This window comes from Puma concolor, chromosome A1 (assembly GCF_028749965.1).
Source record: "Puma concolor isolate L17-30 chromosome A1, mPumCon1.1.hap2, whole genome shotgun sequence".
NCBI lineage: Eukaryota > Metazoa > Chordata > Mammalia > Carnivora > Felidae > Puma > Puma concolor.
The window spans coordinates 241,674,811-241,689,455 of record NC_141667.1 but is presented as its reverse complement, the minus strand read 5'-3'; the positions used below and the strand labels follow the sequence as shown (position 1 = coordinate 241,689,455).

General features: G+C 35.6%; 1 protein-coding gene across 1 annotated transcript in view; it reads left to right on the top strand.

Moving 5' to 3' along the window:
- Nucleotides 1-14,645, top strand: part of MPHOSPH8 (M-phase phosphoprotein 8) — a 57,289-nt gene that overhangs the window by 11,799 nt on the left and 30,845 nt on the right. Inside the window, exons 2-4 of the mRNA XM_025924157.2 lie at nucleotides 9,316-9,471; nucleotides 11,835-12,680; nucleotides 13,989-14,088. Coding sequence (XP_025779942.1) covers nucleotides 9,316-9,471; nucleotides 11,835-12,680; nucleotides 13,989-14,088 — 1,102 coding nt within the window. The remainder of the gene's footprint in view (nucleotides 1-9,315; nucleotides 9,472-11,834; nucleotides 12,681-13,988; nucleotides 14,089-14,645) is intronic.

Below are 14,645 nucleotides of genomic sequence, written 5' to 3'. Positions count from 1 at the left end.
CTGGGTGGCTCAGTCAGTTAAGTGTCTGACTTTGGGTCAGGTCATGATCTCGCAGTTTGTGAGTTCGAGCCCCACATTGGGCTCTGTACTGGGAGCTTGGAGCCTGGAGCCTGTTTCAGATTCTGTGTCTCCCTCTCTTTCTGTTCCTCCCTCGCTCACACTCTGTCTCTGTCTCTCTCTCAAAAATAGGTAAAGACAAAAAAAAGAATAGCTTAGGGAACTCAGTGACACCATCAATCAATATTAATGTTATAGGAGTCTCAGAAGAAGAAGGGAGAGAAAAGGGGGCAGAGATTTTATTTAATGAAATAAAAGCTGAAAACTTCCCTAATCTGGGAAAAGAAACCAATATCCATATCCAGGAGGCACAGAGGACTTCCATCAAAATCAACAAAGCAGATTCATGCCAACACATACTGTAATTAAATTTGCAAAATACAGTGATAAAGAAAAAATTTTTAAAGCAGCAGCACACAAGTCAGTAACTTACAAAGGAAAGCCCATAAGGCTAGTGGGAGATTTTTCAGCAGAAACTTGGCAAGCTGGTAGGGAGTGGCATGATGTATTCAATGTGGTGAATGGGAAGAATCTGCAGCCAAGAATACCCTGTCCAGCAAGGGTATCATTCAGAATAGGAGAGTTTCCTGGGCAATAAATAAATAAATAAATAATCACTAAACCAGCCCTGAAAGAACTGTTAAAGAGGACTCTTTGAAAAGATAGACCAAAAGTGACAGTATAGAGGTATGAAATACAGTAAAAATGAATATTTCTATAAAAAAAAAGTCAAGGAACTCATACACAAAAGAAAGGACGTAAGATATACTAATATATACTTAACCTACAATGTGGGGAGTAGAGGAGAGAAAATGAGCTCAAACTTAAATGACCATCAATTTAATATAGACTGCTATATGTAAAAGAAGTTATATACAAATCTAATGGGAACCATGTCAAAAACCACTAATAAACATACAAAAGAGAAAGAAATCTAAATATATCAGTAAAGAAAATCAACAAAACATGAAAGAAAGAAAAGATCAGAGAAAATCTTCAGAAACAACCACAAAATTAGCAATAGAATGTCAATAAATACATATTTACCAATAGTTACTTTGAATGTAAATAGACCAAACACTCCAATCAAAAGACATGGGATGACAGAATAGATAAAAGACCAAGAGTCATCTATATGTTGCCTACAAGAGACTTGTTTTAAACCTAAAGACATCTGCAGATTGGAAGTGAGGGAATGAGGAAACATCTGTCATGCAAATGGATATCAAGAGAAAGCTGGAGTAATGATACTTAGGTTGGAAAAAATAGACTTGGGAATAAAGACTGTAACAAGAAACAAAGACACTATATAATGGGACAATTGAACAAGAAGATACAACAGTTGTAAATATTTATGCACCCAGCTTGGAAGCGCCCATACATAAAACAGTAACAAACATAAAGGAATGAACCAATAATAATACAGTAATGGTAGCGGACTTTAACATCCCACATACATCAGTAGATCATCTAAACAGAAAATCAACAAGGAAACAATGGCTTTGATTGACATACTGGATCAGATGGATTTAACAGATAATTTCAGAATATTCCATCCTAAAAGAACAGAATACACATTCTTTTCAAGTGCACACAGAACATTCTCCAGAATAGATCACATCAGCTCACAAAACCAGGCTCAACAAATTCAAGATCGAAGTTATACCATAAATCTTTTTGACCACAACACTATGAAACTGCAAGTCAGCCAGAAGAAAAAAATCTAGAAAGACTACAAATACATGGAGGTTAAGTAACATGCTACTAAACAATGAATAGGTGAACCAGGAAATTAAAAAAAAAATTAAAAAGTACATGGAAACAAATGAAAATTGAAACATAACAGTCCAAAACCTCTGGGATGATGCAAAAGTAGTCCTAAGAGGGAAGTTTATAGCAATATGGGCCTACCTCAAGAAGCAAGAAAAATCTCAAATAAACAATTTAACCTTTCGTCTAAAGAAGCTAGAAGAATAACAAAAAAGAAAGAAAGAAGAAAAAAACAGGAAGGAAATGATAAAGATTAGAGCAGAAATAAATGATACAGAAACTAAAAAGTAAAACCCAAAAGAACAGATCAATAAAACGAGGAGCTGGTTCTTTGGAAAAAGTAAAATTGATAAACTTCTAGCCAGAGATATCAAGAAAAAAAGAGAAAGGACTGAAATAAAAATCACAAATGAGATCAGAGAAGTAACAACTAACATGATAGTAATATAAATAATCATAAGAGAATATTATGAAAAACTGTATGCCAACAAAATGGACACCCTAGAAAAAAATGGATAAATTCCTAGAAACATATAAGCCACTAAAACAGAAAGAAACAGAAATTTGAACAGTCCAATAGCCAGCAAAGAAATTGAGTTACTATTAAAAAATTTCCCAACAAACGAAAGTCTAGGACCTGGTGGCTTCATAGGAAAATTCTACTAAACATTTAAAGAGGAGTTAATACCTATTCTTCTCAAAACTATTCCACAAAATTAAAAAGGAAGGAAAACCTCCAAATTCATTCTGTGAGGCCAGCATTACCCTGATCCCAAAACCAGATAGACACCACTAAAAAAGAGAACTACAGACCTATATCCCTGATGAACACAGATACAAAAATTCTCAACAAAATACTAGGAAACCAGATCTAACAATACATTTAAAAAAAATCATTCACCGTGGTCAAGTGGGATTTATTCCTGGGTTGCAAGGGTTCAGTATTTGCAAATCAATCAACATGGTACATCACTTCAGTAAGAGAAAGGATAATGGGGCATCCCGGTGACTCAGTCAGTTGAGCATCTGACTCTTGATTTCAGCTCAGGACATAATCTCATGATTTGTGGGATGAAGCCCCACAAAACTGTCTGTGCAGACAGCATGGAGCCTGCTTGAGATTCATTCTCTCTCTCTCTTTCTCTCTCTCTCTCTGTGTCTCCCCCACTCTTTCTCCCCCTTGCACATGCATGCATACTCTCTCTCTCTCAAAATAAACTTAAAAAAAAAAAAAAGAACCTATAGGATCATTTTAATAGATGTAGAAAAAGCATTTGACAAAGTATAACATCTGTTCATGATAAAAACCCTCAACAAAGTAGGTTTAGAGGGAACACACTTCAATATGATAAAGGCCATATATGGAAAACCCACAACTGACATTATCCTTAATGGGGAAAAACAGAGCTTCTTCCTAAGGTCATGAATAAGACAAGGATGTTCACTCTCACCACTTTTATTCAACATAGTACTGTAAGTCCTAGCCACAGCAATCAGACAATAAAAAGAAATGAAAGCCATCCTAATTGGTAAGGAAGTAGTAAAATTTTCACTATTTGCAGATAACATGATATTCTATACAGAAAACCCCCAAAGACTCCACCAAAAAACTGCTAGAACTGATAAACGAATTTGGTAAAGTCACAGGATACAAAATCAATGTACAGAAATCTGTTGCATTTCTGTACACCAGTAGTGAAGTGGCAGAAAGAGAAATTAAAATGATCCCATTTACAGTTGCACCAAAAATAATAAAATTCCTTGGAATAAACCTAACCAAAGAGGTGAAAGACCTGTACTCTGAAAACTATAAAACTCTGATGAAAGAAATTGAAGATGACACAAAGAAGCGGAAAGACATTCCTGCTCATAGATTGGAAGAATAAATATTGTTAAAGTGTCTGTACTACCCAAAGCAGTCTACACATTTAATGTAATCTCTGTCAAAATACCAATAGCATTTTTCATGGAACCTAGGACAGAAAATCCTAAAGTTTGTATGGAACCACAGAAGACCCCGAATAACCAAAGGAGTCTTGGGGGGAAAAAAAAGAACGAAAAAAAGCAAGGCTAAAGGCCTCACAATTCTGGACTTCAAGTTATATTACAAAGCTGTAGTAGTCAACAGTATGGTACTGGGACAAAAATAGACACATAGATCAATGGAATAGAAAACCCAGAAGTAAACCTACAATTATATGGTGATTAATCTTTTTTTTTTTAATTTTTTTTTTTTTTAACGTTTATTTATTTTTGAGACAGAGGGAGGCAGAGCATGAACGGGGGAGGGTCAGAGAGAGAGGGAGACACAGAATCGGAAGCAGGCTCCAGGCTCTGGGCCATCATCAACCCAGAGCCCGACGCAGGGCTCGAACTCACGGACCGTGAGATCGTGACCTGAGCTGAAGTCGGACGCTTAACCGACTGAGCCACCCAGGCACCCCATATGGTGATTAATCTTTGACAAAGCAGGAAAGAACCTCCAATGGGAAAAGGACAGCCTCTTAACTGTTACATGGTCAATTAATCTTTGACAAAGCAGGAAAGAATATCCATTGGGAAAAGGACAGTCTCTTCAACAAAAGGTGGGGGGAGGAGAGGAAAACTGGAACACTTTCTTACACCATACAGGAAAAAAAAAATCAAAATGAATTGAAGACCTAAATGTGATACCTGAAACCATAAAAATCCTAGAAGAGAGCACAGGTAGTAATTTCTCTGACATCGGCCATAGCAACTTTTTTCTAGATCTATCCCCTAAGGCAAGGGAAACAAAAGCAAAAAACTATTGGGACTACATCAAAATAAAAAGCTTTTGCACAGTGAAGGAACAATCAACAAAACTAAAAGGTAACCTACAGAATGGGAGAAGATATTTGCAAATGACATATCTAATAAAGGGTTACTATCCAAAATATATAAAGAACTTCTAAAACTCAACACCCAAAAACAATCCAGTTAAGAAATAAATAGAAGACACGAACAGACATTTTTGCAAAGAAGATATACAGATAGCCACAGACACATGAAAAGATGCCCGTCATCACTTATCATCAGGGAAATGAAAATCGAAACTACAATGAGATATCACCTTACATCTATCAGAATGGCTAAAATCAATAACCCAAGAAACAACAGGTGTTGGCGAGGATGTAGAGAAAAAGGAACCCTCTTGTGTTGTTATCGGGAATGTAAACTGGTGTGACCACCATGGAAGACGGTATGCAGGTTCTTCAAAAAGTTAAAAATAGAACTACCTTATGGTCTAGTATACTACAGGGTGTTTATCCGAAGAGTACAAGAACACTAATTCAAAGGGATACATGCACCCTGTGTTTATAGCAGCATTGGATATAATAATCAAGAATGGAAGCAGCCCAGGTGTCCATCGATTGATGAATGAATAAAAATGTGATATATATATATACACACACACACACACACACACACACACAATGGCATATTATTCAGCCATCGAAAAGAATGAGATCTTGCCATTTGCAATGACATAGATGGAGCTAGAGAGGATAATGCTAAGTGAAATAAGTCAGAGTCAAATACCGTATGATTTCATTCGTGTGGAATTTAAGAAACAAAGCAAACGAGCAAAGGGCAAAAAGAGAGAGACTGAGACAAATCAAGAAACAGACAATTATAGAGAACAAACTGAAGGTTACCAGAGAGGTGGTAGGTGGGGGGACGGGTTAAATAGGTGAGGGGCATTAAGGAATGCCCTTGTCATGATGAACACAGGGTGATTATGGAAGTGTTGAACTACTGTATTGTACACCTGAAACTAATATTACACTGTATGTTTACTAACTGGAATTAAAATAAAAATTGAAGGCAAAAACAATTCCCTTTTTGGACTGTGCATTACATGTGTGTAGAAACACAGCTGATGATTGTGTGTTATTCTTGTACTCTTCAAGCTCAATTCATTCATTAGATCTAGTCATTTTCTTCTGATTCTTTGGGAGTTTCTATATAGAGTGAATAGTTGTATTTCTTCCTTTCTAACTTGAATGCCTTTTACATCTTTTTATCTAATTGCTCTGGCTAGAACTCATGGTACAGTGTTAAATAGCAGTGGTTAAAGTGGGCATATTGCAGGTAATTCTTTTTTTTTTTTTTCAACGTTTTTTATTTATTTTTGGGACAGAGAGAAACAGAGCATGAACGGGGGAGGGGCAGAGAGAGAGGGAGACACAGCATCGGAAACAGGCTCCAGGCTCCGAGCCATCAGCCCAGAGCCTGACGCGGGGCTCGAACTCACGGACCGCGAGATCGTGACCTGGCTGAAGTCGGAGGCTTAACCGACTGCGCCACCCAGGCGCCTCGGTAATTCTTGAAAGAAAAAATGTGAATGGCTTAATAATAATAATTATGTAAGTGATCATAAAGCTGAAGTCAGCAGACTTTGGTAAATTGCCATATAGTAAATATTATACTTTGTAGGTTGAGAGGCAAAATTAGGTTTTAAAGTTAATGTTCATGGGGAAGGCATGACCTCATTATCCTAAGAATCCTTCCTTCTCTCAAAGACAGTGATCTTCTCTCTTGGGACCTCACTAGGCTATGTTAACTGCATCCACCTTTGGATACTTATACATACTATCCTCACAGAGTTGGATAACTTTTCATATGCAGAAGCTGGTTAAGTGCCGTTGGGTGTTAATTTCAGCCGAATTACTTTTTAGCTGTGTAATCTTTACTAGTTACTTTTTCTAGAAGCTTCAGTTTCCTCCTCTATAAAATGAGTAATAGTACTTCACAGGGTTGTTGTAAAGATTAAATGAGCTCATAAATGCCAAGATTTAGGCCATGCATGACAGATTATAAAGCACTTGATTTGTATGTATTTATTCTTTTGATTTGTTTTCAACCATTTAAAAATGTAAAAACCATTCTTAGCTCACAGAATGACCAAACTAAAATAGGAGATAGGCCCTGCTATAGTTTGCAGAGATATACAGAGATGAGCTCTTTTATCTTGTGGAAATGTAAATTGGAACATCTTTTCTAGAAATATTTTTTCTGGCAGTGTGTTTTAACAGTGTTAAAAAATTTTTTTTTAATGTTTATTTATTTTTGGGAGAGAGAGACAATGTGAATGGGGGGGTAGGGCAGAGAGAGAGGGAGACACAGAATCTGAAGCATGCTCCAGGCTCTGAGCTGTCAGCACAGAGTCTGACATAAGGCTCAAACCCACAAACTGCAAGATCATGACCTGAGCCAAAGTTGCAGGCTCAACCAACTGAGCCACCCAGGTACCCCTTAACAGTGTTTAAATGGCTTTATTATTTGACCCAATTGATCTGTCTTTGGGGACTTTATTCTAGCAACCTGATGAGAGCTGCACAAGTATGTAACAGCTTTCTTTAAAAAGAAATTGGAAACAAAACAACCTTTGGTTTCCAAAGGGAGAGGTTTTTTGTATTTTTTATTGTATTTAAAACAATCAGTAAAAATCATGCTTTTGAAAAATAGTAAAACAAGAAGTGTTCCATATCTAAGTGAAAAAAGAAAGTAAAATCATAGTATTAGATAAGTATCTAAATGATACACTTAGTGTTCTAAGCAATATGTGTTTAATACGTAGTTATAATTACATATTTGTAAATACATTTGTAAATGTAAAGAGTGGGAAATAGGTCAAATCGTTATCAATACTCTGTGGGTGGTTTTTGGGTTTTTTCCTGCTTTTTATTGATTTTCAAAGATTACATGTTGCTTATATAATCAGAGAAGGACCTCAGTCTTCAATTTATGAAAAGTAGATCAGTAATACTGTTTATGTATTTTAATTTTTAAAAATTGAGGTATAATTGACATATACCAGTAGTATTAGTATTAGTTTCAGGTGTACAACATAATGATCCAATATTTTTATGCACTGCAAAATCATCACAGTAAGTCTAGTTAACATCTGTTACCTTACGTAGTTACAAACGTTTTCTTACGATGAGAACTTTTAAGATCTGCTTTCTTACAACTTTTAAGTATGCAGTACAGTATTAACTGTGGTCACCATGCTGCACATTACATCCCCATGACTTGTTTTATGACTGGAAGTGCCTTTTGCCTCCTTCATCTGTATCTTCTACTCTTAACCCCTGCCTCTGGCAACCTCGTCTGTTGTCTTTATCTGTGAGCTTGGGTTTTCATTTTGTTTTGTTACCTTCCATACATAAGTGAGATTATGCAGTTTTGTCTTTCTCTGTCTGACTTATTTTATTTAGTATAATGTCCTTGAAGTCCAGACATGTTGCCAGGCGCAAGATTCCATTCTTTTTTTATGGCCGAATAATATTCCATTTGTGTGCGTGCGTGTGTGTGTGTGCGTGCGCGCACATGTGCATATACATAAATGTGTGTACACACACACACACACACACACACACACACACACGCACCACACTTTCTTCATTCATCTGTTGAGGACACTTGGGCTATTTCCACTCTTTGGCTGTTGAAACGATGCTGCAGTGAACATGGGGGTACATATATCTTTTTAAGTTAGCGTTTTTGTTTTCTTCAGATAAATACCCAGAAATGGAATTGCTAGGTCATATGGTAGTTTGTGGTTTTTAAATTTTTTGAGGAACCTTTATACTGTTTTTGCATGGCGGCTAACCTAGTTTCCATTCTCACCAACATTGCACAGGGGGTTTCCTTTTTTCCTCATCCTTCCTAATACTTGTTATTTCTTTTTTATAATGAGATCTCATGGTGTTTTTGATTTGCATTTCTCTAATGATTAGTGGTGTTGAGCATCTTTTCATGTATTTGTTGGCCATCTGTACTCCACAGCACCCCCCCCCCCCCTTGGCCATCTATATGTCTTTTTTGGAAAGATCTGCTGCCCAATTTTTAATCAGATTGTTTGAGGGTTTTTTGTTATTGAGTTGTTTGAGTTCTGTATATATTTTGGATATTAACCCTTTATCAGACATGTGATTTGCAAATATTTTCCGATTCAGTAGGTTGCTTTTTCATTTTATTAGTGGTTTCCTTTGTAGTGTAGAAGCTTTTTAGTTTGATATAGTCCCATTTGTTTATTTTTAGTTTTGGTGTAGCACTGTTTTTTCATTCTTTTTTTTTAATTTCTTTAACATTTATTTATTTTTGAGAGAGAGAGACAGCGTGTGTGGGGGAGGAGCAGAGAGAGAGGGAGACACAGAATCCAAAGCAGGATCCAGGCTCTGAGCTGTCAGCACAGAGCCTGACACGGGGCCCAAACTCAGGAATGGCGAGATCATGACCTAGGTCAAAGTTGGACGCTTAACCAACTGAACCACCCAGGCGTCCCTGGTGTGGCACTGTTTTTTCGTAAACCCACTTGCTTCAAGAGATGAACATACTTTATAATGATGTTAATCTCCATTTCAAGTTCATTCATGCATTCTCAGGGTTTTATGTTTTTGGAAATTTAATCACTTATCAAATTTAATGTCCTTTATTTGCCTGTTTTTAATTCTGTAACAGGGTAAAATCCTTTACAAAGTTCGATGGAAAGGGTACACATCAGATGATGATACTTGGGAGCCTGAGATTCATCTTGAGGACTGTAAAGAAGTTCTTCTCGAATTTAGGAAGAAAGTTGTGGAGAACAAAGCTAAGCCAGTCAAGAAGGATATTCAGGTATCATGTTAGTTCATATTTCTTTTTTTAGTATAATAAACTTATTACAAATTTTACTGGTATAAGGAATGTGCAGTAAAACTTTACAAATGGTAATAAAATATATAGTATTCCTATTATAAATTCTGTATAGCCACTTGATTCTCATAGAATGCTTATATTGATTTTTGCCAAACTCTTCTTTCTGTCGTCAACCTATGATCACGGTTGATACACAAGTATAGTTTGTACGTGTTGATTAATATTTTCCTTCTAGTCAACAGTAAGGTGAAAGTGGGGAGGGTTAAAAACATGTCAGAACTTTATTTGTCCATGATTTGAGCATCTTGTTTTTATGTACCTTAAGAATATTTTCTGTACTATTCATGTTTCTACTGTACAGTGCATACTTTATATTTTGTCTGCATTATTAACACATTTCTTATGTCTGATTTTTATGGTAATTAAAATAAAATAAATCTTAGATCATTTTATAAAGCTGTAAATTTTAATCTATTACAGATTATGCACAGAGCTGATTATCCAGGTCTTTTGTTTTTCTCTTCTATTCCCACTTTAGTTTTTAGCTACTTTATTGCTTTTTAGTAAGCTTTTTCTGATAGTAAGGATAAAGAGATCAGAGGACCTTAGGTAAGTTAAAGTTCTGTAATCAGTTTGGAAAAAGATTTGGTGGTGGGCTAGAGTGGGATAATATTAAAACAGATGCAAAAGTTAGGGTAAGGGTTTTCTTCTGTGAATTTGTCCATTGTTTTATCCTTGGTCCTCTTTTTCCACAAATAATTGGCTTTATTCATGAATCTTATAAGACTTTCCCATTGTTCTTTCCCATGTAAATTTCATTCCAAGCTTCTATTTTATAAATTAAACCAACTCTTTCTCAACTTGCTTTTGCTTTTTTTCTTTTCCATTAGAAATTATTTTTTTTTTAGAATATTGGCAGAGGTTCTCAAACTTAGAACTATGTGGTGGAAATTTTTCACAAGAAATAGATTCTTACCTAGTTGAAGTCTTTATTTTAAGGACTGAATGTTGATCTTCTTTCCCTACAATTTGAGTTTCAACCACATTTAAAAAAAATACTTGCAGGGGCTCCTGGGTGGCTCAGATCATGATCTCACAGCTCGTGAGTTTGAGTCCTATATCAGCGCAGAGCCCGCTTTGAATCCTCTGTCCCCTTCTCTCTCAGCCCCTTCCCCCTCTCTCAAAAATAAACATTTTAAAAAATTCTTTAAAAAAAAAAAAAAAGAAGAGTCACATGCTCTACTGACTGAGACAGCCAGGCACCCTAGTCTTGTCTTTTTATGAAGTGCTTCTGGGAAATTGAAAAACTTATGCCAATTCCACCATATTCTCACTGTCTCTGTAACCTTAGTGGCATTCATTTCTTACACACTGTAGGGAAAACATTTTGTAAATGTACCTACCTTTTCCCTCCCTTTCTACCCCCAAGTCATTTAGAAGAAAAGGATTTGGGGAAATGGGAGCTGAAAATACTGCATAGTGTTTGCATAGTGTTTTTGTGTCTATACATATAATAAATCTTTTTTATTTTTTTTTAACATTTATTTATTATTGAGAGAGCGAGCATGAGCAGGGGAGGGGCAGAGAGAGAGGGAGACACAGAGTCTGAAGCAGGCTCCAGGCTCTGAGCTGTCGGCACAGAGCCCGACGCGGGGCTCGAACTCACACACCGCGAGATCATGACCTGAGCCGAAGTCGGATGCTAAACCGACTGAGCCACCCAGGCGCCCCATACATATTATATTTTTAAGGTGTGGTTTCGTTTGTTTATTTAGGGTTTTTGTTTGTTTTGTTTTTTTAGAATAGGAAACTTTATTTTCCATAGGAGGTATTTCAGATTATACAACACAAATCAAATCAGTTGGGGAAGTAAGATTTGTGTACAGTCTTGCTTATTCCGTGTGTAACTGTGAAATATAACAGCAAATTTAAGGACATCTAGGATTCAGTCTTAAAAAAACTTTGCTTTTGGATTGATAACTACTTTTTTGACAGCCAATTCTGTACAGATAACTTTTTTGGTGTTTTTGGAAAATTTGAACTTCAGATCACGTAAAACACACCATTCATAAGGCTGTTATTACTCACTTCTGCTTTAGTTTAGGACCTTCAGTGGCACTAACGTTTTTTTCACTGTGTTTATCTGCTTTCATTTTAAAATGATGCTCAGTATCACAACCAAGACCTATTTGCTAAATCAGAGACATAAGTCATATACAACTTCAATTAATAATTTTAAGAAGTTGAGAAACTTGGGGAAAAAAATTACTACTAGATTTCATTCGTACTACTTTTCCAGTTACTATGTTAATGAGTATTTAAGTCTTTTTTATATCTTATAGAAACTGTCCTTAAATAATGACATATTTGAGGCAAATTCTGATAGTGATCAGCAAAGTGAGACAAAAGAAGATACTTCTCCAAAGAAGAAAAAGAAAAAATTGAGGCATAGAGAAGAGAAAAGCCCAGATGATCTGAAAAAGAAAAAAGCAAAGACTGGGAAACCAAAAGATAAATCCAAACCAGACCTGGAGAGCTCTTCTGAAAGTTTAGTTTTTGATTTAAGGACAAAGAAAAGAATTTCGGAAGCCAAAGAAGAAATAAAGGAATCCAAAAAGCCCAAAAAAGAGGACACAAAAGAAACTAAGGAATTAAAGAAAGTTAAAAAGGGTGAAGGAAGAGATTTAAAGGCTAAAATAAGAGAAGATTCCAAAGAAAACAGAAAAACAAAAAAAGAGAAATGTGTTGAATATCAGTTGGAATCGGAATCAAGTGTACTTAATGACTCCCCTTCTCAAGAAGATGACAATGAAGATTTTCATTCTGACAACAGAGAAGAGAAACAGAAGATTAAAAGTGCAAAAGACAAAGCAGGGCAAGATGCAATTCAGGATGTTTTTGATAAACAGCCAGATGGCTCTGTGAGTGCCGATGAAGATGCTGATGTCAAAGCAAAGAGAAAAAGGAAAAAACTGAGAAAGACTGAGGAACTCAGAGAGAGCAAAACACTAGAAAACAGGAACCTTTTCCTAGAGAAGAAACCTATACATAAGAAGCAAAGGAGTCAGGACAGAGGCAGAAGCACCACAGAGTTAGATAAGCTGATACCTGCACCTGCCCAGACACAGAAGAGTTCAAGAGCAGGTGTGGAAGAGAGAGGCCTCAGGTCTACTGACTCAGCTGGGGAGGTAAGTACTTGGGGGGATCAGTTGAAGGGCAGTAAAAATCTTACAGAGTACAGAAATGCTCCTGTCAAGCTGGCACTCCTTTGAGTGTTCAAGAAACTTTACAAAAACAAAGTGGAAACGGTGTAACAAACTAGAAGAATAGTTTTTATGTGGTTAGGGAGTTCCTTAATGTGTGATTAGAATAGGTAGTTATAAATGATGAAGATCATCCAGCTTTTGGACCTCCCACACTAATCTCTTAGTCTTAAAATTTGCTTTCTTTTAGACTACGACTAGAAAATTGAGGACTAATTTGTAAACAAAACAAGGATTTTTTTCAGGGCTACTCAGATGATGTGTAACATTGTGTAGTAAAACTGAAAATAAGCTTCATCAGCTCAGCTTTTCATACCTTACTTGGTATTTTTCCTATTGTCTTAAAAATATACTGCTTTTTTACTTAAATAATAAGCACTAACATTATGAATTTTTTTTAATCTTACAAAAATATGTTTAATAGGAGTTATCCCATTATTATAAAAATTATTTTCATATGGCTTTTCAAAATGGAAATATTTTCCACATTATTAAGGTATACATATATACAGTATCATGGGCTATGAAAAAGATCTTTGTTTTTTCCATCCATTCTGTGTTTGTGGATTTATCTTAAGGAAGTCATTTTAAAGGAAGAAAAAGCTAGGTATACAAAGATACTTATGGCAGTGTTAGCCTCACTAAAATTCATACCAGTCTGTCTACCATACCATTTCCATGAGGGAAATGATTAGGAAAATATTGCTGTATCAGCTTTGGGACTATACCTATCCATTGAAATACTAATTATGAGGTCAATGTAGCAAAAATAGAAAAGGTTCTAAAATGCTACAGTGAGGAAAGTTGTAAATATGAAACCAGTCATGTAAAAATATCTATGAGATGTAAATAAAGGAAAATGAACTTTAAACAACAAAATTATGCAAATTTACAATGATCAGAGGGGAGAATGTGGAGAAATAAAAATAGTCCTGTTTGGTTAGTAGGAGTGTAGGAAGATATTTTGGAATTTTCTTTATTTTTAATAATTAAAAAAAATAAGAGTGAGGTGTTGAGTTTTGAATTTGATATTTTTATAAATCATCAGAGTTGAGGGATAATCTTGATTGAAGAAGCAGTTGACATTCAAAAGGATATAATAATCCGTGGTCGTGTGCCATAGTACCCAAAAGACAGTCACTGATGCCAGAAACCTGCGTTTTCCAATTTTCAGATATATAGTATCAGTTCCTTCTCTGTCCTTGTTTTGGATCTTGCATATGTCTCTTTTAGGAGAAAGAGATTAAAAAAAATGAACCCAAAGAAAAATACCAGAAAAGGCAGGATTTGGACAAGGAAGAAAAAGGTCGTAAAGAGCCAAAGGGATTAAAGAGTGAGTGTGAATACTAACATTTTACCTTTTACCATTGCAGTCTTTTATACAAAAATTTAATTTGCTGTGAAGACAGTCTCTCTTTTCTAACCTGCAGTGTCACAGAACTAGAAAATTTCATTCACTGGAGAATTTAGAACTTTATGCTACTTTTGTTTAAACAGTTACTTTATTATATGACAGTTCATATTTCTGTAATTTTTTTCTCTTCTGTTCACTTTTGTTTCTCCTTTTGATGGAGTACACTAGTACTTGATCTAGTACATTATAAATCCGTTGTGGTGGAAAAGTAAAGGTCTCTTACAATGGATGCTAAATGAGACAAACCACTGTTAATATGTTAATTGTATTTAAGCGCTGAGTCATTTATATAAATATGATACTGAATTTAAATTTTGTATCACATCAAGATACACCATAATTGAGAATCCATGACATGTCAGTACTAGAATCAGGTACTTTATAAAGCATTCACCATTATAGTATTTAAATAAACCCCACTGGATATTTTAGTTCATGTACCAAAAGTACTTGGAACACATGTTCTCATGAAGCAG